Genomic DNA, 26,907 nt, shown 5'->3' on the forward strand with positions numbered 1-26,907 from the left:
AAAATGTTTTCATATTTAAACTTAAATAACACATACGAACATAAGTCTTAATCATTTTCGCGAAGAAAGTGAAACGCGACTTTCTTTATCTTTTTATGTATTCATGTTTACATACACAAATAATTATACAACATCGCTGTTGTAACAATATAATTATTTGAAGTTGAAAAAAAAAAAAACATGTCTTAACAAACGGATCATATACAAAAAAGCAAAATTTTAAAATCTTCTTACTGTTCTGAATCTGAATTTATGTTACTATGCACTCCATAGTGTTGAAAAGTTATAAAAAGTGTCAATAAAAGTAAATTAATTCGGCCCGGTCTGGTGATACAATCGTCAACTCCCACGACTTAACAACATGCCGAATGAACCTGGCCCCCATACGTAGGACTGACCAGTCTGCTTTGATTAATAGTCAATAGTTTAGTTACTGACAAAAGAAGAAGATTAAACTTATTTGTTAGTTAATCTTCATCGGGTTATACGGCCTAATTAAGATGCGTTTTAGTACAAAATTACAAAAATTACACAGCAAAATTAAGGGTTTTATCACAGTTCATTGCGGCAATGGCAGAAGCCCAAGACGTTCTTTGAAGCACTGGGTTATTAAATATATTATTAAAATTAATATTTCAATCAAAATAATCCCAAAAAGTGTTGAATACCAGCCGACATGCCGAACATCGGGCCGGACCGACAGGCGCTGGATCGGGGATGAACAACCCGTAGAGTCTCTCTAGACCTAAGTGGTTGAGATAGTGCGAAGATATCTATGCGATGGCTCGATAGAGCCATTTAGCAGGCCAGCGATAAAAGAGCACTGTGCATTGCGTCTTCTAACCGAAAGAGACGCAAGGGCTAGAATATGGCACTGAGCAGCACACGAAGGAAGGTTATTGCGATCCTGCCAGGGAAGTAGTCATAGGGCATATCGCTGGGGAGCTTTCGATGAATCGCTTCAAGTCGAACATTTGAAGAAGCTTTAGTTGAGCCTCAGACTACGCACGAATATTTCAAGACCGAGCGAACGATACTACTGTGGACAGTGTTAATGCACATAGGATCGAGACATTCTTTAGTTTTACGAATAGCCAGGCCAAGTCGTTCGTTTCTTCTAGCTACAACGTAATCGATGTGCTGTTTAAAATTCAAATTGGAGTCTAAAAGAACGTCCAGGTCTGTAGTATAATTTAATCGATTAACCGCGGCACCGTCTATGAATTGGGATGTGAGCTCCTGCATTGACAAAATCACAAACAAAAGCATTTCTTAATGCAGATAGTCAGGTCGTTGCGTTTGCACTAGTGATGGGTACAGTTGGCGAAATCCGGAGTCGACTCCAATCCGACTCCGTTTAATTCGGAATCGACTCCGCAAGGTACGTCCACCCCGCATTATCTGGAGTCGTTCGGAATCGTCCAGAATCGCGCGGAGTCATTCGAAATCGTCCGGGGTCGTTCGGAGTCGTTCGGAGTCGTTCGGAGTCGTTCGGAGTCGTTCGGAGTCGGAGTCGTCCGGAATCGTTCGGAGTCGTCTGGAGTCGTCTGCATTCATCCGGAATCGGCTACAGACAGCGTCATCCGGAGTCGTCTGGAGTCGGCCGAAGTCGTCCTTTGAAACAAAGGCCTGTACAACAAGTGCTCGCGCAAAGTGAAAGACAAAAAACACAACGAAAGGAAATGTCTGATCACAATCACAAAGGCTCCTGTTGACTCCGACCAACTCCGATTCCGGTCAACTCCGTATGACTCCGAACGACTCCGAACGACTCCGAACGACTCTGAACGACTCCGAACGACTCCGAAAGACTCCGAATGACTCCGAATGACTCCGAATGACTTCGACTCAGGACGACTCCGGACGACTCCGAACGACTCCGAACGACTCCGAATGACTCCGACGACTCCGGACGACTCCGGACGACTCCGAACGACTCCGAATGACTCCGGACGACTCCGGGCGACTCCGACACTGGGCGACTCCGACTCTGGGCGACTCCGACTCCAGGCGGATCTAGTTGTTCCATTTTGCCGAAGTTGGAAGCAGACTAACAATAGTCGGAGTCGGATCGGAGTCGTGGGTGCGCTCCAGAAGGCACATCACTAGTTTGCACCACGTGCATAAAGGTATTGAGACAGTCTTGCAGCAACATGCAGTCATCTGTGTTGTGTATAGGCGTGAACATTTTTGCGTCGTCGGCATCTTTTTTCTCATCCAATTATTTTGTTTTTTAAATATAAAAATCTAACAATATAAACACTGAAGTGATTTTTTATCAACTATTTAAACTATACCTTGTTAAAACATGTCCGAAAAGCTAGAATTTCGCAACATTGGAACCTGCATTATGAAATGAAACGCACTGACTGATAATTTTTCCAATCCATTTTATTTGCACATTTTGAAAGAACGCTCCGTAGCTGTTGCACGAATTGCGAACAAAAGATACAGCAAATTAAATATGAACAATAAATTCGGTGCTGAAATTCATTCAAGTTGTTTTTTGGTAGCGCAAATTTAATCAATGCAAACGTTCATAAACGCATCTCAACCATAAAACAAAACGGCTCCGAGTCGGTCGCGCCGAAAACTGTGTCCATTCACCTAATATTTTACGGACACGCGTCGACATGCCCCATTGAGAATTGCATATCTACACGTCGTTTTGCGATTCTTTCCGACTCTTCGATGAAAAAAAAACAGACAACCAATACAATGGTTTTGTCTGGATTTTCTGACTGATGTCTTTAATACATTTTAATGAATCTCTTCTTGCTTCTGTTTTACGCAAACAGTAATTACACGCCACTGGCAACAGGCAACACTAACAACAACACTAGAGGTACTATTTCGGACTCACCGCAACACGATCAAGTCTGTGTGCGTGTACTACGTATAAATTATTATTTATTATCTGATTACCAATTACATATATTTATGCGCAACACTGTTGCAATTATCGCATCATCACCTTAGAGGATTGCACCCAACTTATGTTAATGTCCACCGTGACGATCAAATGCAGCACACTTAAAAAAGAAGCATTATCACAAGTTGGCATATCTATGCAACTATGACTTCTTGTTGTTAACATTACCCCACCCCAAAGGAATCAAATGGATGCTGTGTGTGTGTCCTTTTTCTGTTAAATAGTAATTGACATGGCGCGATTGCGGCAGTTGAGTGAATAAAATCCGGTTCTATTACTCCATGCCAAACAGCGATGTCCTAGTGGGTCCATTTTTGTGTATTGTTGTTTTCATGTACGAGCTGGACAACGGTGAAACAACTTCCCTTTACGCTCATTGATCTCAGCTACTGGTCTAAGCGTTTGGTGAGGATTCGCAGCGCTACGTGCGGCTTCTCGGGATCGAACACCTGCTCACCGTTCACCAGATAGTCGGCGTACGGCAAGCGATACACCTCGTTAAAGTCCATCTTCTCCATGACGCGGGCGGAGAAGTGGCTGCTGCACAGCACGTGTATCAGCTTGATGCCGTTCCGCGATGCGTAGTCCAGCGTGCGGTCAGTTAGCATACCGGCAATGCCCATGCCACGGTAGTTCGTATCGACCGAAATGATTTTGCAGTCCAAAAATCGATCAATGTCCGGGTACAGCTCGAAGATGTCGAACTGCTCGTCCACATGGTCCATTAGGGCCATGATTTTCCTAAACTTTGGATGCGCACAGTTATCAGCCAGCTTGGCCGGAGGTTCATCGCCGGGTTGCTGCAAATAGAAAGAAGGTAAATCAAAACGGGGGACGCAAAATTGGGCTTGTAGTTTGCCGTTAGCAAGCAAGAAGCCGAAAGTGTCTGTACGAAGATAAATCACCTACCGGTTTCATGATGGTTCCGTTCAGGATTACACCCACAATTTCGCTCCGTGAGTTGACGGCCTTGTAAGAGGAGTGTTCGCCCAGGCTTTTGGTACAGTACTTTTCCAGCTCCTTACATTCGCCGAGCTGAACGTACGTGTTGAGCGGTTCATCCTGGAAAGAAAAGCAGAGCCACCGGTAAGGGCAAGGACACTCGAATATGCTAAACCCACAAGAATATCCTGACTGCTAGGCGCTACAGCTGACGGACTAGAGGAGGTGGTGGAGATACTGGTGGAGATACTGTTTCCGTGCGAAATTGGGGAACCAAGAAGAGGGAGACCCTCAAAGATGCATAAATTGAATTCTTTTCATATTTTATTCATCCCATTTCCATGATGATGCATTATTCATGGTCATAGACCGATTCGTGATCCCCGTTACCTGGGCCTAAGATAATATGAACGGAAAATTTGCAAATCCACAGCAAAATGGCGTACATCGTAGTGTAGCGGTTAGAATACGTTAAACCAACGCACAGTTCTTGGGATACAGGGGGCAAAGGGGTTTTGATATGAGCTGCATACACTTATTTGTATTATAGGTAAGCTTAGTATGAGGTTTAGTCAACCGCGCGATCTAATACAAGAAACTTGCAAAACACAGGGCGTGGTTCGATTCCCATCCGGACTGGTCGTCCATATTTACTTTCCTACTATTGGTTTAAAAAAAGTCAAAAATGCAAATCCTTTCAAAAACTTTGGCCTTTTAAAATCAATAACGGTTTGTTTTACCAATTGAAAAAAAAAAGTAATTGTAAACTCTATTTGCACACAAACACAAACCAGTGGTTTAAATGTGGTTTAAACACTTGAAATTGTGCAAACATTAATTTGGCCTTTTTTTCGTTCTAGCAAATGGGACACTTACCTTAAAGAAAAATCGTTTCAGCAGATCCAGCACCGGTTCGGTGTCTTCCTCCGTGATAACCGAAATCGATAGCTCCCTGTCGATCTCGCTCAGCTTCGCATCCACCGCATTAGCCGTTCCATCGCAGATGGTCGGTGCCTTCGAAGCCATGCGGTTGCTTCTGGTCAGTAAATTCGACAGCTAAAATAAGGAATGGCAACGCAAAAACACGATGTAAATTAATGCGGGAAACAAAACCGACGGTACGGAGGTACAGAATTTCATTCCGGCCTAGAATGGTGCAGCTCCGCAACCGACCAGTCGCGGAACATGAACACCGTTTTGCATCGTAACCCGTAAGCACACCACAAAGAGCTGGTGAAACGATTTTGCCAACTATGCAAACATTTGTTGAAAGGTGTTATTGTTGCTGCATGTATCGTCAACGGTTGGTTTGTGTGTGTGTATGTTTGTTGGTTGTGGCGGCGGGGTTGCAAAGAGCGGGTGATTTTGCAGTGAAATAATAAATAATACTTGCCATCAGACATGTTTCATCCAGCATGTGAGGATCATGATGGGTGGATGAAACGGTCATGCCGTTGAGCGCCGATGGTAGATGCTCGACGTGATTTTGAATCTCAACCTTCATTTTGGCCGGATGTGATTGGATGCGTTTGTGGAGGGTTTTTTGTTTTTACAGCACGCGATATGCGAGCAGATGTGTGAATTGGGGATGGGAGGGCTCGAATTCGAATTTCGCTTGTGCAATGGCGATCGGAGTCGGACGACGTTGATGCAAATAAAGCGATCGCGATAATATGCTGCAGATATGCGATGTAATGTATGTAACAGCAGCTCAAGAGGGTGATTATTATCGGTACAAACTATAACGGAAAGCTCAAATGCTCATGCAGGATATCGAACGGGTCAGGTGGTGTAGATGTTTATTCTAAATGAACGAATTTACCTGTAATGAAATGAAGCAAAACAAAACAAAGGAAGGGAAAACGAAAAACATAAGTTAAAGAAATTTAGAAAATTAGTAACAAATGAGTGGCCCAGGAAAAAAATGAGTAATAAAAATAATGTAACGTAATTGATCATAATGGATCGTGTAAGATTCGAAATGTTCAAACAACTTTTTTTAAAAGGTAAACATAGCCTAAATCGTTCACATCAATTTTAGACTAGAGGTGTGCCTAAAGAATCACAACCATACGGTTCGTTAAGTTCATTCAAAAGAAAGAACGTCCTTGGTGCATCTAATAACGTAAATCAATACTTTATAAATCATAATGTACTGAGTTGTTCATAAAAAGAACGTCCTATCCGTCGAAATAAAGAACGTCCTAGTAAGCCAGGTTGTTTATTTCCTCCAATACAAATATGATCGTGAACCGCATGACCAGGACGTTCACAAAAAGCGTCCTATCCGTCGAAATAAAGAACGTCCTATAGTAAGTTTTACATCTATATGAAATACAGAAATTTCCAAGCCACATCAATCTGGTATTGTTGAAAATTATGTGCTGAATCTGGAAGTTCATTTTGAACCAAATACACCATCTGACGGCTGTTGAAAAACATCTTGGAAGCGGTGAATAATTATGTGCACATTCGAAAGTGTCTTGGAAAATCCTGTAAGTAGTACGTTAACGTTCATGAAAATGTACCAAATTGCCCAAAACTAATCGTAGACCCAATACAACGCATGTACACTACATGACCCATACAATACAAATGTTCAAACTATCTATCGTCATAAACCCCTAACTTTTCTTTACAAAAAAATGAAAATTCCTAAAAATGTTCAAGTTTTATCTCAATGAAACAAAAACTGAGTATTTTATTGAAAAAAAGTATTGCACTTTGTTTTTGTTTTGTTATTTTAGTAAATAAATTACAAAATTATTTTAAAAAAATGAAAAAAAATGAAAACTAATTTTGAAGCATTTCCAATGAATCATTTTGTAAAAAAAACAATTTTGTAAATTTTTTTTTGCGTTTTAGCTACCAACACATAATAAATTGAATGGGTCTGAAATTAACTAAAACATACGATTGGATCGATTACTAAAACGATTTGATGATGCACTAAAAGCATGTGGAATAAAACCTTCAATTCCTTACGAAATATAAATACCAATTATTTAAAATGCACACTACCAAATTCTTATCTCACTGTATTTCAATAGACTCCCTATTTGAATTTGAATATCGAATAGTCCGCTGTACTACGTGTTTTTTATTAGATCTTTAATCAACTGCTCATCCGATGGAGCTTCTCAGTGATGCATAACAATTTGCGCACATGCAGTTACATCGTAAAATCAATGCATCGAAGTGTAACCGTCCCGAAACGTATTCTAAGTGCAAACGTTGCCCACTGAGCTCGGTGCTATTTAAATGCGAGAAGGTATTGTTTAGGGCAGGAAATTACAATGGGCGCACTGTTACACCTGTTTGTAAGAGGGGAACACGCCCGTATTCGAACGACGCTCAAGCTCACGTGTTTTCTTGCGATTGAGCTCATTAATATGCAAAGAAACAACGAAAAAGAAAAGTAAAATAATAGAACAGTGTCATCTAACGACGGTAATAACCGGCAATAGCGGGTCGCACTCTAGAAACACTAAACGGAATATACAACAACAGCAAACTAATTTCGCAAAAATCGTCGCACCCATCCCGATTACGTACACATGCCACAGGGTCACGAACGAACAAAATGCACACGTGTTTTGCTTATGTATTTTTTGTTTTTCTGCACACAATCTTCCAGATTAGCCAATCTGTTCGCCGTCGCCGGATGATGGGGCCGGTTAGCTCGAACAGAATTTGCTGTATGACACTTGGCGGGGCACCCGAAGCCCAACTGTTTCACACTTTAAGTTTTCGAAAGAATCGCGGAACCGTTTCCGTTCGCACACGCGACTACAGCACTAAGAACACCAGGACTCGTGTAACTGCCACTCTGGCAAATGCACGTATATTTTTAGTGGAATTTCGCGTGCGCCTTCGAAAAACACAGTGAACACCGCAGGGACAACAGATGCAATGAGCTTTCATTAGAAACGGGCTCGTATATATACTGCACCACCGTTCTGCCGTGCTTCTAGCCGCGAAAGCTTCTAGCACACGCGACTAGCTCGCTAGTCAGGCGGCAGCGCGCGTTCGCACACATGCGCTACGTGCGCGATGTGAATGTGTGCGCCGCCGGGCTGGGTTCCCCTTGTTCTGATTGTGTGCGATAGTGTACGGACAGACAATCGGTTTTAGCTGGTGGGGTGTGCAGCAGCATCCGGCAAAGGGGCGCGGTGGGAGGTCGGGAGGGACTCGTGCGGGATTTTGTCCGCTACACCTAGGATGCATTGAGATAAAACAATATGCAACCTTCCTTCCGTTTTGCTCGCCGTTCTTACAGACAGGCAGCTAAGAAGGGCGGCTTTCCTGTTCTAGAATGGGTACAGTGCTTGTGCAAAGTTGTACAACAGTGGAAGAAATTGATAGAAAATAAGAATTTGGGCTTGTGTTAAAGAATAGTGTGGAACATAAAATGTTTTTTTTTAAATTAGTAAGGACTTTACGCCTTTTCTTTAGTGACACTTTTTTTTAATTTAATTGTACTAATTAAATTAAAATTATCCTAATAAAAATATAACAAACAAAAATTATACAAATTATTAATTAATAATTACCCTATCCTATTAATATTATCCTTAACAAAAATAATTAAAAGGATTCAAACAATAAATTATTATTGCAATAAATATTACCAAAAATAAGAAATATATACATGTATTCCCCGATATACGCTATTAATGCGGATATCGTTAATAGCGTATCTCGAATATTAGTGTAAGGCGAATTTCGAAGTTTTCAGTAAAATTATACCTAAATTTTCGTATAATTTTGCTTCAAATAGTAGGTTTTTGCTACTAAATTAGTTATTTGATGTGATTTCAAATGATAATTACAATTTTGTACCTTTCAAAATAGTCGACAAAAAGGGAAATTTGTTTGGTTTTTGACATTTAATGTAATCAGTATAATTAGTTAAAACAACAAATTAAATTATTAAATTAAATTAAATCATATTTAGTCAAATTAAGAAAAAAAAAGTATAACGAAATCACGGCTACCGCGTACAGCGTACATCGGGGAATACCTGTAATTTTGCAAGAAAAAATAAAAAAGTTTTTTGATCTTAAATAATAAAGTAATATTATAATCTGGCCGGTCTCGTGGTACAGTCGTCAACTCGTACAACGTAACAACATGCCCGTCATGGGTTCAATTCTGCTATGGTAACAATAAGTCACTGAAAGCCAAGCTCACTTCACTAGTGGGTACTTGGCAGGCCTTGACCGACAGCGGTTGTTGTGCCAAAGAAGAAGAAGAATATAATAATATTGTTGAATACGACCTTTCAACAGTTTTAATGACACTTAAAACACTTTAATCCAAAATTATATTCAAGTCAACATGTATGTTTGGTTAAATACTAGCATCAAAAGATAATAAATTAAACAATAAATAAAGCATGTGTGAAACAAGAAACATGAACAAATCCACCCCATAAAGTAATGTGCTGCGCGTGTGCCAACAACTTTTATTGCACACTGTAAAATAAGAACGAGAACGGTTTTTGTTTTTGTCAAGCCTCAAAAAAGCCTGTTCTCCCTTTCTTTTTCCTTGTTCTTACGTTCCCACCGCAATGCCAATCACTTTGCTTCGTCCATGTTTGCACTTTTATTCCTTCGCAAGATATCGGGCAAAGCATACATATGAAGCCAATAATACTTTCCGGTGTCTGCAGCCTCGCCATATTCCTTGCTCTAATTTTCAAAACGAAGCATAACGTACGACTAGTTTGTTTTGTGTTTTGTGGCCAGGAAGATGGATGCCTATGCGGAGGGTAAAGAGAATACCGAGCAAGGTTCGTGAATGTTTCAAGAATATCATATTACCTGTACTGGTTTTAGAATACAACGATTGTATGCTATACATTGTACACAGTTTATGCGGCAAAATCTGCACATTACAGCACACAAAGTTTTAGAAACTATGAAACGCACATCGCACCCATTAAGTGCAACATGTACACATCATTGTGTTAAATGTAACAGCTCAAAGCAGATTAAATTATCCTTACTCTAAAGCATGGTTTTACAGCAAAGAGAAACAAGCACAATGAACACCAGCAAGGTGTAAGCGTACACCGACACACGGTGGTAATTAATTCGTTCCGATACGATAAACATTCGATATGAAGCGTTTAAAGTGGAAGTGTCCGAAATCTGCCTGGTTGTTCCATGCGACTCCAGCGATCGAAAGATAAGCGCGAGAAGAGTAATTCAAGGTACTTCCGCCCATGTCTCATGTTTCCCTCGCCCGAGTAAAACCATGACATTGACAGACCATCCGATGTGGTTGTTTTATGTAGAAACTCTAAAAAATCCTGTCCCACGACGGTAAGCTATTTTTAAAACCGCAACAAAGCCTTGAACGAACGAACCTACCAGTGCACTTCTGGCACTCCCGGGCGTATCCCCTGCGTACGGTCAACACGAACCGGGCAGGGAAGCAGGGCATTCGAGTTGCACTTTGTTTTTATTTATGCTCCAGTTACTACTATTAAACTCCACTGTTTGACTTTCTCTTGCTTACCTCACTGTAATAGTTTTGTGTACGTCAATACAGACGGAGTGTCCTTTCCCTGGGGAGAGGGTGGCGAGTTATCGCGGTTCTTTTAAACTCATAAACGCAGTATGCAACATGTTTCAAACACTGACTGACGGGATGATTTGGGGCGGGTTGAAGGAACGAAAGTAATAACCGATTTCATTGCACCATTTTTTTTGTACGCCACCATCCGACAGTGGCCGCTTCCAAATCGTCACTATGTATACTACTCGGTCCACGTTGCGCGATCGCGTGAGCAGAAACCAGAATGGGACACTGGCGAGCAATCTGCATCAGTCAGCCTCAGCTGGTTGATTGATGGTTAGAGAACCGTTGACACGGACAGACAGAACCGAATCATCTCGTCTCGTCAATGTTGTTGGCCATCTGTGGGATTTGACTCGACGGGAGCGGGTTAGCAGGATAGCAAGTTTTCGGGTGTCGCTGCTGCGCTAAAAATACTACATTTCTCTTCTTCTCTCTATCTCTCTCTCACTGTCTGTGAGTTTTCCGCGCAAAAATCGGTTCATCTTCCAGCTGCTATCGGTACCTGGCTATTAATAGTTTTTGTAACGAACGAACAACGACGGAAGGTGCAAACCAGTGGCGCGAATAGCCTGACGCTACCGCAATAGTTATGATTGACAGAATAAGGACGAAGTACTTTGTTGTTTGTAGTAGCTTTTAGTATGTCCGGGTTTGATTGCCTTTTTGATGCAATGCAATTGCATCGGCTCTAGCGCGTGGGTAGAGGACCGGTAGTGCGCCGGGATGAACTACAGTGGCAAATGTGCAACGATGAATAGTACGATTCAGCTTCATTTAAACCATTCTCTTTATTAATTCCTACTCTGCAGGATAGTCTGCTCGTGATGAGTTTTTGCATTTGCTTTTCATCTTTGCTTTTGCGTTGTTGTTATGAAACCATTCTATTTCAGATTACCCCCTTTCAAATGTATTAGAACTTTATGTTTTTACATTCTATTAGTTTTGTTTTGTTTGTTAAGATATTCTGAAATCAGTTGTATTTGTATTATAAAAAGCACATCTTTACTTAGTTTTACTTATTAACTTATTACTTGTTATTTTTCTTTACGTATTAACTTTATTAAAGATTCTTAGATGGTTGGATTTTAGATCCGTTTTGAAAAGATGTATTTTAAAAGTTATATGTTTAAATTATGCTGATTATATTGATTTTTATGTTAATAATTTTTGTTAAATGTAATTTTACATTTTTTAAGAAACACTGCAAGCAAACCTTCTTTAAATTAATACAGAAAAAATAAGACTACAAGTTTGGCATCAAATATAAGGATATAATCTACTTGTTTTTTGCATTACAATGTTGTTTATTTGTATTTTAAGTTTTTATTTAGATTCAATACTAATCCAATTTTCACAACGTTTGTATAAAATATTGTTTCAACTTTTGTTAAAAAAGTAACTAAAAATCAATATTTAAAAAAATATGTTTTACATTGTCATTGCATTGTTTCGCGTCTTGTTTCTGAAACTGTAAACTATACGTTAAAACAATACGATCCTTTCCCCTTTTGAATTATTAACCATGTTTATTGCCCCATATGCAACTGACGTGCACCGCCCGCGAACGGTGTCATTGTCCATCGCACCAACGAGTCAGCTGATAGCGAATGAAGGGATAAGTAAACTGAACGCTCAACCTTGTGCGCTAAATAAACGTGCAATGTCGCAGACGGAACAGGTTGGCGGTGACTATTTTTGGATCAAAGGGAAATTCTGCTCCGATTCTTATCCGGGTGCAATACGCACTACGGTAACTGGAATCGGCTGGAGCGACTCAAGTCATGAAAAATCATTTCAACGAATGTCACAAGTCCCACGATTATTCCTGCCCCAAAACCCGCTCACAGTGTAGTGCACTCTTTGTCGTGCGAGTGCAATAAGGAGCCGAGAAGGTGAGCAAAGTGAAAAAAAAACATGATTGAGCCTAAAATGTAGCTCGTTTAATTAATTTCGTTGCACTCGTCGGCGGCAGCCGGCCTGCAATTGTTGATCGCGGCGGCTCTCGCAGTAGAATGGAGCAAACTTTAGATGAATTTATCACTAGATTCGGGCGCATAAATTAGCCTACCTTGGTTGGGATCAGTACGACCAGACGCCGCTCCAATCCGACCGTATGTCCTTCCGTTGCTGCCGTGTCGCATGTTTGCATGTTGATCTACGTACACCGGTCGTGAGCCACGCGACCACACCATTAGCGTTGCGCGTCGATCCGCTCCCGGTTCGCATTTAATTTATGCATCTCATGCGGTGACGATATGAAAATCGGAAACACTCCCGTAAGCAAGTGTGCTGGATATGGGAGCACTTATTACCATACAGCCATGATCATCGAGCTTCGAGCACCGTGAGCCGCAACACAATGCTGTTTGATAAGAAAGTACGGGCGAGCAAGCGAAACACCTGCTGCGCTTTGTTGCCTGCTGTTCGCTACGCTCACCCCGGTGAACCTGCAAGGGTGCCCCGGGGGTGTTAATTCATTACCACCAGTGGCTTAGTGCGGCTAATGGGATTAAATGTTTGCGTATCCAGCCGGACCTAATTTTTATTAGAATTGCACACAAACATGCTTTGTTTGACGACTGCTTGATGTAGATTGGTTAATGTTTGTATTTTATCTGCAATTTCTGACCCAATTGTCTCAGTTCAAGATATCTGAACGTAGTATGAATCTTTTTTACTTTTCTTAAGCTATGTGGTCATAAGTACTTCTAGCAAATATATCCTCTTCTTTTTAATAACACTTTGAATAGAGAAGAATGTAGATAGCCGCATGAAATTTTGCTAAAATTGCTTCTACACGGACGGACTGGTATAGAGTTTTATCTGCAACACTAATAACACGTATAACCAGACTGGACAGTAAATACTGAATAGTTATTGTATACAGTGAAGTACTCCTTCGCATAACGAGCAGTCTAAATACGCAGAAAAAAACGAGCAATATCATTCGTGTTAAAGGTACATTTTTAGAGCTGATCTGAAATCAAGATCAAGATCGGATAAGAATCGTTTAATATAAATCTATTGCTAGGAGGAGATGTATCGTATCCTTGTGTGATGCATAAGTGTGTGCTATAATGACGAGTGTTATTAGTGCGCTTTTCTGCATCTACTTGTTCATGAAGACGATAGTTACCGCTGCCAATTGCTGTCAGCAGGAGAAGTTTCGTATGACTGCATACATTTATCGAAAAGTTAAAAAAACTGTATTCGTGCTGAAATTCTTGATTCGTAAATTGATATTCTTGATTCGTAAAAAATGTATCCACAACAATTTTTTTATTGTGATGAAACTGGCTTATTTTCGAGGGGTATAAAATGTAGTAGGAAATTTTTAACGGTGAAACAATAAAGTTAATTTTAACAACAATCTTTTCGGGAACTTTACTTTTAAATATTAAAAACAAAATAAAAAACGACACCTTTTGAAGAAAATGGATCAATACTAATCACAAAGAAATTGTGATCTACAAATATCTTTGAAATTATTAGTATTATAAAGACATTTTCCATTTTTGGAAATACATAAACATGGATTGCCATGAACTAGGCATAACTTGGATTGCCAACTTGGATTCCCAGGAACGAGCTCAATAGTAATGAAACGCAAGTATAACAATTTTAGTACAACCAATTTGTGTACTAAATAACTCGCAAAATAATCACTCTTGATTGGAATATCTTGAAAAATCAAAATTATCATTCCCGCCAGCTAATTCGTCTAGTCTGTCTGATGTGCATTAAAATTCCAGCTAGTACAGTAATTGCCGGTGCTAGAGTAATACATTGTTCTTTAAAACATTCCACTACCCCATCATTTGCTATTCAATTAATAATATACTCAACCGTCGACTTGGAACCGCACCAAAAATCGCGTCACTTGAAACCGCTTCCGCATCTGGGAGGATTACGTAAACGGCGAAGAATTGATTGCCGGCCTTTTTAGCGCGTGCATCGATCATGCTCGCCACCATTGTGCAGGTTATCAGGTTGATACGAAAGGGATTGTCTGTTAAAAAATGTAGGAAGGGGGACTGTCACGACACGGCAACGGTCACGGGTGCCACCACGAAGCGCGTGCAACAGTGTACCGTCCCTTCCACCCTATTCCATAAACAGATCGGTTGGTGTTTTGCCGAACGGATATTAAATATCCGCCAACGTGCGTTAGATTGAATTAGTTTTTTTCAGATTAACACTGGGCCGTCGTGCTGAGCTGAGCCGTGAAGAGCTGAGCGTGCGAGTGAAACGAACGAATGTACGACGATAGAAAAACAAACCGTCTGCCGTGATAAATATTGGTTACACTCGCAAGCAGAGCCAGCGACACAGTCCCCGGTTTCGGCTTGCCCTGGGCGAAAGGGACCGCGGAACCGCACGTCAGCACCGGCGGGATCCATCTGATACCCATTAAGGTAAAGGTTTATTCTGGCCGTTGTGGACGATTAGATGTATACTTTTTTTTCTTCCTCTGCATAATCCGATCGCTCGCTTGTGGGACGGGCGGGCGGATCGTAGTTTTCCGTGGGAAATAAGCATCGGCCGTACCAGACTTGGCCGCATCAAGCTTGTTAAACGACGCTGCTCGCTGCCTAGCCCGGCAACGCGATTCTCGAGGGGTAGAACAACATTCACGTTTTCTGCTGGGCGAGCTTGAGGTTCGCGACAGGGTGGGCCACAGTTGGCAACATTCGAACCAGGAAATGGCACATGCGTTCTCTCGTGTCCTTTCACACGGCCGTTTGTCTGTGAATGTGTGAGGTTGCATTAAACGAGGGAAAATTTATATATTTATATTTATATTTATATTAGCAATTATTTTGAAATCTATTCAATCGGTTAGTTTTACAGTAATTTCCTTTCAATGACCGATTTGTGACAATTAATTTAATAAACACCTTTAAACAATGTCTCTGCTGACGAATTCGATAGTAAAAATAGATACATATATCGGTTCAAATTTGTTCAAAATCAACAACCGCATCGATTATCATTAAATCTCAATTCATTTATACCAACAGCTCGTGAACTGGCCGTAACAGTGCGTTGTTTTGGTTCACCCCGAGACAACCGCAGGTACCATCACCGACTGACGCTCGCGTTGCATCGGTATGCTGTGGAACGGACCTGTCTGCTTGAGTCGACGGCATGCGGCGAAGAGAATGTCCACTGCGAGCGGGTCGCGAATCGCAAGAACAAAACAAAATCCAACACACCGATTGCGCCCGCGGGTCGCGACGGGCTAAACCTTCTTAAGCGTGCGGCCGGCCTGTGTCACGCGCCATAATTTCAAGGAACTCCTTCGAAAAGTTTATCACATCGCCATCATCGCCGAACCGGGTCGAACCGTGCCGGGTCGGGCATTTTTGCATGGTCGCCGCATATATGCCGCTACACGTGCCGCCATAATTAGCCTGATCGTCGAGGACGCAAGGAGCGGCAAATCGAGCAGACAGAGGGTAAGCGTATAACCGGAGTGCGGCTGCGGACTGGGAGACGGGTTTGGCGAACAACTTATTTTTCGATCTGCATCCTCTCCGATCGTACAGCGCGGGGACTGGGGAGATTTAACTTTTCGTACAATTTGAATCCACGCGACAGCCAGAGGAATTAATATGCCAGTTCTTTCCGCTGAAACAAGACAGGAAGTGAATCAACGCTTTCAAAATTTATAATGTGTGACATGTGGCACGCGCCCGCACGCTTGATAGACGCGAGAAACAAACAACAGATCGTCACGGGCAAGTATTTTGAAGTTGCTATTGGAAGTCCAGTATGATTAGCCCGTCCAGGCCGTTAGTATCCGCGCAATCGAGTGGGAACGTACACTAAAGGTGCATAAAAAAATTGCTGTAAAATTCAACCTGTCTCGGTGGCACGCGCCAATGTTGTGTGTGTGTGTGGGGGTACACGATAGCATGAGATTGAAATACGACACTGACAAAGTTTTTTGCATTGAAAAAAAGCCTGCTGCTACTGCCGCCTTATTCCCTCCAACGAGCTAACGACAGTTGATCAGCCTAGGGAGTGGGAAGCCCGGGGCAAGGAGCTTTAATGCCCAGGTGGGCGGTAGTGATCGTTTTTTTCTTTCGCTGCGTTAGCTCGCGATTCGAGTTTGACACTCGGTAACAGGCGCGATCGGTACGCGATCGAGCGATCGATTGATCGTGATCAAGTGATTATTTATGAGCAATTAAAGTAATTTTTAATGCCACTTTCCGCTGTTTCCACTTAGCGCGTGCTGGCGGACAGCTGGGTGAACAGTGGTGATAAGCGCTTTTCCGGGCCAAAAGTGGGGTGTAGCGGAAAATTTAATAAAGAATAGATGAACGTCGAGCATACAACTTTTTTAAAGACGTTTATATTATTATAATAAGTGTTTTCCAAAACTTTGTAAACGTTCATAGAAATTATACATTGCAGTGAATCAATACATCTTTTTGTACGCTTTGTAATATTGTGGCCATATGGTAGCTGCTGGGAGGCAATGTGCTTGCAGGTCCAACAATATAGACCCACTAACATTCCGCCCGTTGCATGCCCAATGCTCATAGTTTTGCGAGAAGCGAGTTTGCTATTTAATTACATTTAATTTAGCAATTCCTTTTTGCCGGTCGTGGTGTGGTCGTTTTTTTTCTTCACCCCATTAACTTTTCGTGACATTCGTGATGCGGCGGGGAAAGGGGAGTCTGTCATCACGGCTGTGACCCGATGGTGCTTAAGCATCAATTTCCTGCTTGTTGTTTGAGTTTCCGCACCAGTGTGGTTGAGTGTTTGGATTGTTATCATATCGTTCGTTCAATTGTATTGGAAACATTTTCAGTTATCTCCAGCAGTAAGTGTAGCAGTCATGAATAAACACATAAATGTACACTCTCGATCTTCAACAGGGTTTGCCAAGCCACAACAAAGGGTGCGGTTGGTATCTTGCAAAAAATCAAGACATCATCGACGATGCTGGTTTATTTTCACACGCCTGTCTTTTATAATTGTCTTTTTCTCTACGCATCGGTTGCTGTCTCGTTAAATATGATGCGTTTTTCACGTTTTTGCTATATTTATCTTCAGAAAAGTTGTTTGTCAAGTGTAGCTTGCACAAAGCACATCGAATGGGATAGTTTGTGCGAAGGCACGATCTTTCTATACCAACGCTTCTTAATTTAGCACAAATAAAAAAAGGCTTTAGTTTGATTTTCACTTACAAAAGGGATATTTAATGCAAATTGAAGCTATAATTGACGTTCAATTGTTGTATGAAATCATACCGTATGGCAGCTTCCAATATTTTTACTATAATTTACAGGATTCTGTAAATTTGAGCAAAAAAGGAACTTTATTAAATATTTTTTTTATACGGTGTTCAAAACTTCATACAAAATGCTGATGTTATATACGCAACACTAAAACAAAAAAATTTAATATTAATTATTTTGCTAACCATCAATACAATTTACATTGCTGTAAGCTTCAAACTCCCGGTGCGTAATAGTTACCATCAGATTGAATTTATAAATTGTGAAGATAATAGGTTAACACAATCATTACCCATTCTCCTGCTTGCCTTGATTGGGACCTCCGGTGCATGGAAAGTCCTTCTATAATAAAACAACAACAAAAACCCTATCGTGGATCGGTGTGATTGTTGCTCGCACACGCCGCATTTTATTTCCGTCAAGCCTTCGCTGCGAGTAGATCCTATCCTATCAATCGCTGAGTCGCGTGCCGTTCCTAGCATTTCCTTGCACAAAAAAAGGGGACACATAGAAGTGACATATTTATTTATGTGTCTCAAGTTAGCGATGGATGGATCGCAGCGAGAGAGAAGGCGAGCGGAAACGCTCGCTTGTAACGCGCATCACGACATCACAACGCATGGGGAGCGTTCCCTTTGTAGAGCCACCTGTGCATGGTCGGTCTTTTGGGCTACCAGCCGGATATGCAAGTGTCTCACGGTTGACCAAGCGCCGACTGCACCGCTACAACGCGGCTATGCTGTTAGGCCGGCGCAGCAGTACAGCTGATATCAGAGCTTGATTTCACGCTGGCTCGTCGTGCGGCCCAAGTGAAGGTAGAAGGTCATGGACTTCGATAATCAGTGCTAGCCGCTGTTTCCCGCGGTATCACGGTTCCCGAGGCGCCAAGCGCTGTATGTCGTGGTAACCATTGGATCGGACCGTGTTTAGAGTAGGGCATCGTTGGCGTCATGTCCATTGGGACAGCTGACGTTATTTATAGCATAATCTACCCACAATCCGTTGCCCTCGTCGCACTGCAGCTATGCTGTGATCTCTAATTCTAATTGTAATTCTAATTAATAGCAGCCGGACGGACGGGGCATCGACAGTTCAAGTGCAGAAGCATGCCACACGGTTTGGTGCCGAGTGTGCGATCATGTATAGGTTCGATCGGTTGGTAGCCTCAATTCCCGGTAGCCTGTATGGCGGCCACTCCCCGTTCATTTAGCGCACCTACCGGAGAGCTAGCACGTGGGATTAGAGCATTCCACTATTGGAAGTCCGATAAATCTTGCTGTCGGTGGAATGCGTACAAAAATATTTATGTAATCTGTATGATAATCAGGGTATCGCATAGCCGACGACAGATCGTTTATCAGATTAAAATTTCCCATGACGAATAACGTCGTGGTTGCGATCGAGATCAGCTCCCGGGAATGAGCACCGTGTAATCGGTGTTGGTTATTCACGACTACGATCTCGCACTTTCAGCAGTTTAATCACTTGCTGTAACATTAATGAAACGTGTGGCTTAGTAGATAATTGATTACTATTTAGATGTGTAGCTGGAACTTGCAATTTATAGGCAGTCAATACTACTTTGTTTCTAATTGAGTGTAAGATATGTTTGCTGCCATTTCTCATTGTTTGTGTGTATTTTTTGACACAATAGCAATAACTAATCGCACGGAACGGCTAATGATATTGCCTTATCGCAGGCGGACTCTGATCGGGGTCAGTAAAGCAGTTTGGTACAGGTATCCGTTTCCAGGTATGATAGTAGGAACCACACGAATTCACCAATCAATCTTGTTATCTACCAGCTGTACGAGAAGGTTCGTTTTGCCTGTTTTTATAATCTTTAAACAATTGCTGCCCTAAGATTGGATGGCTGTGGATGGTCTTAGGGATCGGGAAGGATGGTACATTTACAGTAGAAGTAACGTTGTGTGTAGAAATGATTTTACCATCGAATTAAGCACAACCTACATTTAATTGTTGTATAGATCTTGTTGGTTAAATAAAAAGAACCTTAAGTAAAATTAATATATAATTTTTCATACAATATAAAATTCTTCAAATTTCCTAATATTTATCAAGTTTTGGTTATTATTTGATTATGATCATTTACGAATATTATATCAAAATAGTAAATAATATAAATTAATGCTACTACTTTATTAATATATTAAATATCAACAAAATGCAAAATAATTTTCAACACAAGGCAATGGCGCAGAAATCTGGAGTGAATGCTTATAAACAGCCAGACTTACAAACTACGATGATGCCGCCCTGGCACAACATCATTAGACAATCATGTGATTTCCTTTGCAATCATTTTAAATAAGATTCCACCAGGCCAGCAATCTGTAACATAAGGTACAGGCAGCTGTCACACGGCATAAACATAAAAGCGAACGTTGATTTCGTGTATGTAAAGAGCACTCCTTAGCGTTCAGGTTGCTTTGTGAGCCACATCTGCCAAAAGCAGATCGTTACAAAACGTGTGCTTTTAGTATTATCTAGCACCGACACACACACACACACACACACACACACTTACATAGTGTTGAAGACAAGCAAGGAGAAAAAAGTAAATCACAAAATAAAAAGGAAAAGTCTACCAAAAAAAAAGGGCTAACAGTTCAGCATGGTTGCAACACTTTCCCAACGCGGGCAGGATTGGACTGGGTTATGTACTCAACATTTTTCCTCCTTCTCTGCCGGTGCGATCGAAGAAAGCACCATGAAAGTGGTAGAATTCCGAACGAAAGCACAGTTTCATCTGGTTGAAACGAGTATTTCGAGTCGGGTTAGTGGTGCAAGACCGAAAGATGGAAGCCGAACGTGTGAATCTGTATTTCTGTTTGACGAATGGTACAAGGGGAACGTGCCGGGGCGAACACTGCCAGGGTGGAAGGTCAAGCCAAATAAAATCAAATAAAACATTAGTCAGCATTCAGAACGTGTCCGGTGGTTTGGGATGTACCAAGCCGTTTGCCTGTGGTATACAGTAGATAATTTCCTGCGAGATAAACACCCACCCTGGGTGGAATTGGATTTGAGTGAAAGCAAAAGCCCCAGGCTATAGCGAATCGAGCGAAAGGGGGGCGATGCCGGTTCCGGGTACGAGCGACATAAAGGGAATCGCTTAAGGTGACGGGCGGAGGGACAGTGGGACAGTGCGAATGGAAACGAAAAACGAACGACATAGATTCCGGAACCCGCCGGTTCAGTTCAATCCGATCTCAAACCAATTGAAGCGATTTCTGTACATAGCATCCTGGGTCCTCGGGATTGCTACCGTACGATTACCGAACCCTACGAAGTGGGAAATCTTCTTCCCCCGGTGGTATCTCCCCCTATCATTACCGCGCTTATATAAATAAATGCCGGGTATATAAATATTCTCTGCACCCGCTCCTGACTGTGGCTGACTGACTGGTGGCCGCTTTCGCTATAAAATCGAGGGAAACTCATGTCCCTCCATAAACGGCAATCAGCTAGAAAACGTAGTAAAGTTTGTCCGCTCGTTTTCATTTCGCTTGCTCCCTTTCCATCCATCTTTTACCAGCACGTCCGCAGTGCGATGTTGTGGGGAAAATGGGCGCGAAAAGTAACTTTTCAAATCTTCTACATCCTCGTCACTGTGGAACGTGCCACACCATCTATCCCAGGACGACATCGTTATGAAAGACCTAGTCTCTCTCTATGTGTGTGTGTGTACTATTTGGCGATGGTAAAGGATTTTCTGTTAAGCTTGCTCATCGCAGTTTGTTTGAATAGAGCGTAACATCTTGCTTATTTGCATGTTTGCATATTGAAATCTGTATTTTCCTTGCGAACAGACAGTTGGTTTCATCGACATGCGACATCGGGCGAGAAATAGCGGATGAAGAACCATCCCACCAGTTGGACGATCAATCTTGTGCCCCAGGTTAGAATGCTTGTAACGTAGGTACACTAGTATAGTAATAAATCTGAAAACAGCTTTGCCGCATCCGATGTGTGCGAAGGGGTTGGTAGTTTACGAGACCATTACACAGAGCTATCCTTTTGCAATAATTACCCGTAACGTACTAAACGTGCATGTGGAACGATGCGCATCGTTTGGAGAATTTATTCAGAAGGCCAGCACGCGATGAGGATAAAAGACGATGAATTGAAATATTAATCACGGAGCTGTGACACAGTAATTAATAACCGAAATTTGCAGCTCTAGTGCTTCATGTCACGAATCACGATGTTTTAATTTTGCTTTACGATCTTTTTGAGTACAGTTATAGTCGTTTAACGATTTCATTTGCAACGATTTTCTAGCCATATTTTGAAAGAACTAAATCGTATAAACATGTGTATAATATGAATAATATTTATTTGACCAAGTTAAGAACAACATAGAATCAAATCAACACAAAATACTCATTTTTGGGCGCTATAATATGTATGTACGAATATGGTACACTAAAACAATCTTTAAATGTTAGATATAAGAAATTAATGTTGATTTATACATAAGTCTGTTGAATAAATATCAACAATAAGTAGAATAATTGCAATACTAGCTTAATATTATTCTGATTTTACAGATATGCTAAAAATGATACTTGGTTAGTTCTCGCGCTGGTAATAGTTAGCTCCCGCACAGCTTGAATTAATCGAAGAAAATCTTATTGCATTAGAATCCTTCTATCCCATGGTATATGATCTATTTAGTGATCGATTGAAAATGAAGGGTTTATTTTTTTTAAACCTCAAATTGTTCATCCAAATGTGGGGTTTATACATCGTTCCACATTGAGGCTTGAACTGACAATGGGCATTATTAACTTGTGCGAGTTCACGACAGTACCACGATGACAACATCACTTGTTATAAAAAAAAAACTTTAATTCATTTCATAAACATTTTCTCAAACCGTCAACAGTGAAATTTGATTGACAATGAAATTTATAGGGAATGACGAAAGAAGGATGTTTGAAGTCACATGTTATTGTAGTAAACGATTCAAATGGCAGGTGAATGGAATTATTCATTTTCCCTGGTACCTAATGATTGTTTTCTATGTGTCGTATAAATGAATAAATGTGAGTGAAATAAATAAATGAATGAAAGAAATATCTCTGTTACACATTATTTAACGTTCACTGTTTCTCGATCATTAGATTTGGGACCTTTGTGGTGACAGCCACTGTTCAAGTAGTGTGTATGATATGTTTGAGAAATCTTCTAGTTTAGTTAAAATTTAACTAAAAACGAAGATTGTTTCGCAAAGTTTACCCATTATTGCCTTGGTGTTATGACTATCGCGCTGATACTCTGCAACATTTACAAGATTTTTGCATTTTTCCATTTTTGCAACGATGCTCCTTCCTTCGATTAATCTTCGAAAATAATTAAACCAAAGCTAAGTACATCCGGCATTCATCAAATACATACAGTCTTCAGCAATAGTTTTGCTGTGTATAGTTTGCTTGATACTTGTAATCTTGAAATTGACTGGAGGTTTAAAGCACTTTTTTGGGGAAATATTTATCTTAATCACAATCGCCTGTATGCCGTGCATTTGTGATTAGATCACATACACTCATGCCTTAGTGTCACATACACGCTTCCCATTCCAAATGTCAAATATTCACTACTTACTAATTAGAAGTCGCTTGGAAAACATAATCTAATTAAATGGTATGTACAACAACAAATTAGAAAGCAAATGATATGAATGTAGTTAATGTGCCTGTTTTTTTGTGTTATTCGTAGTGTGTGTGGTTAATTTAACGACAATTGTGTATATGAACAGAATCCATTTAACGATAAGCAACGCTTGCGGAAACTACCCCAGCCAGCTTGCACATTGAGCCGTGTTTATATCGCTGCGTAATGAATGACCGTTATCACTACGAAAACACTCTTAACCGCAGGTAACAAGATTGGCATGCTGGTAAACTCAAATAGACCGTTCACACACTGGACTTACCTAAACAATTAAACGATACTGATGAATATACACCCGACGATTGATTGTTCCTGCGGCGGCTGCGTTCCAGTCGGTCCGACACTCGAACACACACTCTCACCAAACTGACCCGCACTGGAATCACGGTTTCGTCGGAAAACTCTTTAGCACCCGTTAGAGAAAAACGTTCTGTACCGTACGCCGGATGAAAGCTCACTGATACCCGGGTTACACAGTTCTGAGGATGATTCCCGCTCCGTGCTCGAGAAGGAAATTTCACCTATAGTTCAGTCCAACGCCCCCTTAACTTATCCACCCGCACCGTGTGGGCTCCACAAATACGGGACGCTGTGTATGCCTCCGCCCAGGGTACAAGTCCTGCCTTTCTTTCAGCACTGTATCTTATGCGGCCGCACTTGACGAAGCCGAAGTCGTCGTCGTCGTCTTCATCGTCGTTGTCATCGTGGCCAGCGTTGCTCCAGCACTGTGTCGTCGTTTTCTTATCACTCTCGCTTATCTCGCTTCCACTCCGCGCTGGAAGCCACGCTGCATCCGCGCACACTTCTATCCTGTTGGAGCAGTGTGTACTAAAACCGAATTTGTGGCGAGGAAAGATGTATCGGGTTTCTTTCGGAACTGTATCAGAAATGTGCGCTCGGATCACGTTTCGCCTGATTGTGGCGCTGGCTTTGCTACCTCGCCATGGGGAGAATAGCTGTGTGGCGGGTGTCTGGTAACGTTGGCACGAGGATTTCGTTGGTCACATTCAGTCCCGAGTTTGTTGCGGTTGTTGCCAAACAACCCGACCCACCCTCCCCCAGGCACACCGGGAAAGGTGGCGAAATAGGCGTTCGAGCCGAACAGTCTGAGGTTTCCGTTAGATTGATCGACCCGTGAAGATGAGTACGTGCTTCGTTAGTGGGTTTGCTTCAAGTATCCCTTCAGTCGCTTTTGCATATACTTCTACCGCCCTTCTGGAGTAGGGTAGTCTTTTTGTGCTCGGATTGTGTGTACGTATGTGTGTGTGAGTGTGTTTGTTGTAATTTTTCCGTTTTCCTTCTCTTATCCTGCTAGTAAAAGCAAGTCGTCACGATGGGGCGGCGTGTTAAAGGACACAGCTGCTACCTTTCTCGACTCACCCACACGCAATTCAAGCACAAAAAGTGACAAACCCTGTACACAAAATGAGCAGAGTTGTACTATTCCCGTACACGTTTAGATGCGCCGTCGTCGAACGATAGTCTAGAACTGAGCCGGACCCTGACCCATCGGTCTGGCTGATGGGGACCGACCACTCGTATGGATTTCCAACGGTTCTGTTAACGCGCCAACGAGGCAACTTCCCGGCAACTGCTAAAATAACAACAATCACGACGACAACACAGCGACTGGTTGGGTTAGAAAAATGCTCTCCCTATCTGTGTCAATTTCTTATGCTCCCTCGCGCAGCGCCCCGCCTCCTCCCCGCGTACTGCTAATCCCCGGGCAGCTCCGGCACCGTATCAGCACCCCTCGTGCTGCGGAAAGTCACAGTCACGAACGTGCTACCACCGATATCGGATATATCGACGTACCGTTTAGGGCAACTCCAAATGGTGCACACCACAAATGCGAGCAGCACACCACGGCAAGTGGCATGCGGGAAGGCGTAACGGAGAACGCGGTGGTCCCAAATTAGCATTCTCGTAGCCCATTTTGGTTGGTGCAGGTTGAAGGGGCTTTTTAGAGTTGGGTGGAAAACTATATCCTAAACAAAAATAGGCCAGCGCAAGGAACGGTCGCGTTTCCCTTCCGTAAGCGAACCTGGCGTTATAGTCCTATTTTCAAACAGGCAGGCTGAATGAATCATCCAAGAAAGTGAAAACCACTACACATTGTGGAGTGGATTTGTGCTTTTTTTTCTGTGTGTGTGTGTGGGACTTTTTATGCTACCAATGTAGAATTGGGGAAGCCACATGAAGTTCGATGAATGCCGTAGCTTAGGCGTCTCGGTACGTATTTATTTCATAACGCAAAAAGACTGATTATTTTTCCGGAATCAATAGTCATATGATCAATGTCAACAATCAATGTCAAAAAAATCTTAAATTTTGTCATTGAGTATGATTTTTATCAAAAAACTGCTACGGATCAACTCTTTATTGCTACAGGATTTTGTCAAGAGGATGAAATGTGTTCTTATTGCCGTCGATTGGCCAAACGTTTGTTGAAAGGTTGCGATAACTTATACAACCGTCCACTTCACGAACCTTCGCGCGCCAACACTCAACCGGCAGACTGAAAATTGATAATTACAAATGTAGTATATCAGCGGTCGGCAAAGGGCAAAATTTACTAAATGATCAAGAATCGCGAGCCAGGCGTAATTTTTTGCTTTTCTTGCATTATACAATTGTAGAAACAAAATAATTCATTGATGCTATCGGACACTGCGATTGCTGATAGAGTTATTTTTTGTAATTATATCGGCCGAACAAAGTTTAAAATTGGAAGCTCCTATTATGAAATCGTAATGTAAAAATTCATAAGTTAAGGATCTGCTGAAAAATTATCGAAATAAATGTACGTACAAACGTACATGCAACTATCGAAATGCTTTTCGAACAAACAAGAGTGGTTTTTTATTGCTAGTTTTAGTTTTTTTTAAACGACCGAAAATTGTTCCTAAAATAGATGAAAATAAAACCAACTGATTTGTGTGGAATTCAGAAGAACTAATTGAAGAAGAAATTATTATCACAAGAAAAATCCATAAATCTTTATCACTATTACTAAAACTTTGTCTTGCATGTATTGCGTTGACGAAAGTCAAATATCTCTCGTCGTAAAGTCGCATGCAAAATTTTTAAGAAAATTTACAGCAACCAGACTTTAATTGACCATCTCTATACTGAATTTTGTATGCTACTTCCTCCATTCTTAAAGACTTATTGTTGTGTTGAAACAATGTTTTTATTACATAGTTCCGTCAGTCATTGCACATTACGATAATTAAAGTTGAAAGATACAACGGTATAAAATATCGTTCTAAAAAAATCTTCAGTGATTTGTATACGAATAGTTTCTTCCAATATTTTCAAATCAGTCGAATCCTTTCGCGGGCCGGTTTGAATGTTGCGGCGGGCCGGACTTTGCCGACCGCTGTAGTAGCTGATACCACCGTACCAATTCAAGCCACTCGAGATACGTGAATCGCTTTTGAATCGCTACGGCTTGTGAATGAAAACGTCATGTCATGCATAAATGAAATG

The 26,907-nt window shown here is 41.5% G+C and overlaps 1 protein-coding gene across 5 annotated transcripts; it reads right to left on the reverse strand.

Annotated features, from left to right (window-relative positions):
- Positions 1-2,890: 2,890 nt before the first annotated feature.
- On the reverse strand, positions 2,891-26,259 carry LOC1279562 (arylalkylamine N-acetyltransferase 1). 5 transcript variants are annotated; one of them, XM_061657200.1, is made up of 5 exons: positions 23,678-26,259; positions 5,268-5,696; positions 4,751-4,930; positions 3,842-3,994; positions 2,891-3,732 (listed from the first exon to the last, which is right to left on the reverse strand). In XM_061657200.1, the coding sequence occupies exons 2-5, from the start codon at positions 5,376-5,378 to the stop codon at positions 3,319-3,321; spliced, it is 858 nt and encodes a 285-aa protein (XP_061513184.1). In that variant the 5' UTR covers positions 5,379-5,696; positions 23,678-26,259; the 3' UTR covers positions 2,891-3,318. The 5 variants fall into 5 exon arrangements, with proteins under 5 accessions (XP_061513184.1, XP_061513187.1, XP_061513186.1 ...); XM_061657203.1 differs by lacking the exon at positions 23,678-26,259 and adding an exon at positions 12,531-13,406; XM_061657202.1 differs by lacking the exon at positions 23,678-26,259 and adding an exon at positions 10,400-10,749.
- Positions 26,260-26,907: the final 648 nt, after the last annotated feature.

This window comes from Anopheles gambiae, chromosome 3 (genome assembly GCF_943734735.2).
Source record: "Anopheles gambiae chromosome 3, idAnoGambNW_F1_1, whole genome shotgun sequence".
NCBI classification, from domain to species: Eukaryota; Metazoa; Arthropoda; class Insecta; order Diptera; family Culicidae; genus Anopheles; species Anopheles gambiae.

What these genes read in the sequence shown, in the direction of transcription:
- LOC1279562 (XM_061657200.1), bottom strand. Translation starts at nt 5,378, where the DNA reads ATGAAGGTTGAGATTCAAAATCACGTCGAGCATCTACCATCGGCGCTC. An exon ending in TGGATGAAACATGTCTGATG is followed by an intron (nt 4,931 to 5,267) that starts GCAAGTATTATT and finishes TCCTTATTTTAG; the next exon opens with CTGTCGAATTTACTGACCAG. An exon ending in ACGGAACCATCATGAAACCG is followed by an intron (nt 3,733 to 3,841) that starts GTAGGTGATTTA and finishes TTCTATTTGCAG; the next exon opens with CAACCCGGCGATGAACCTCC.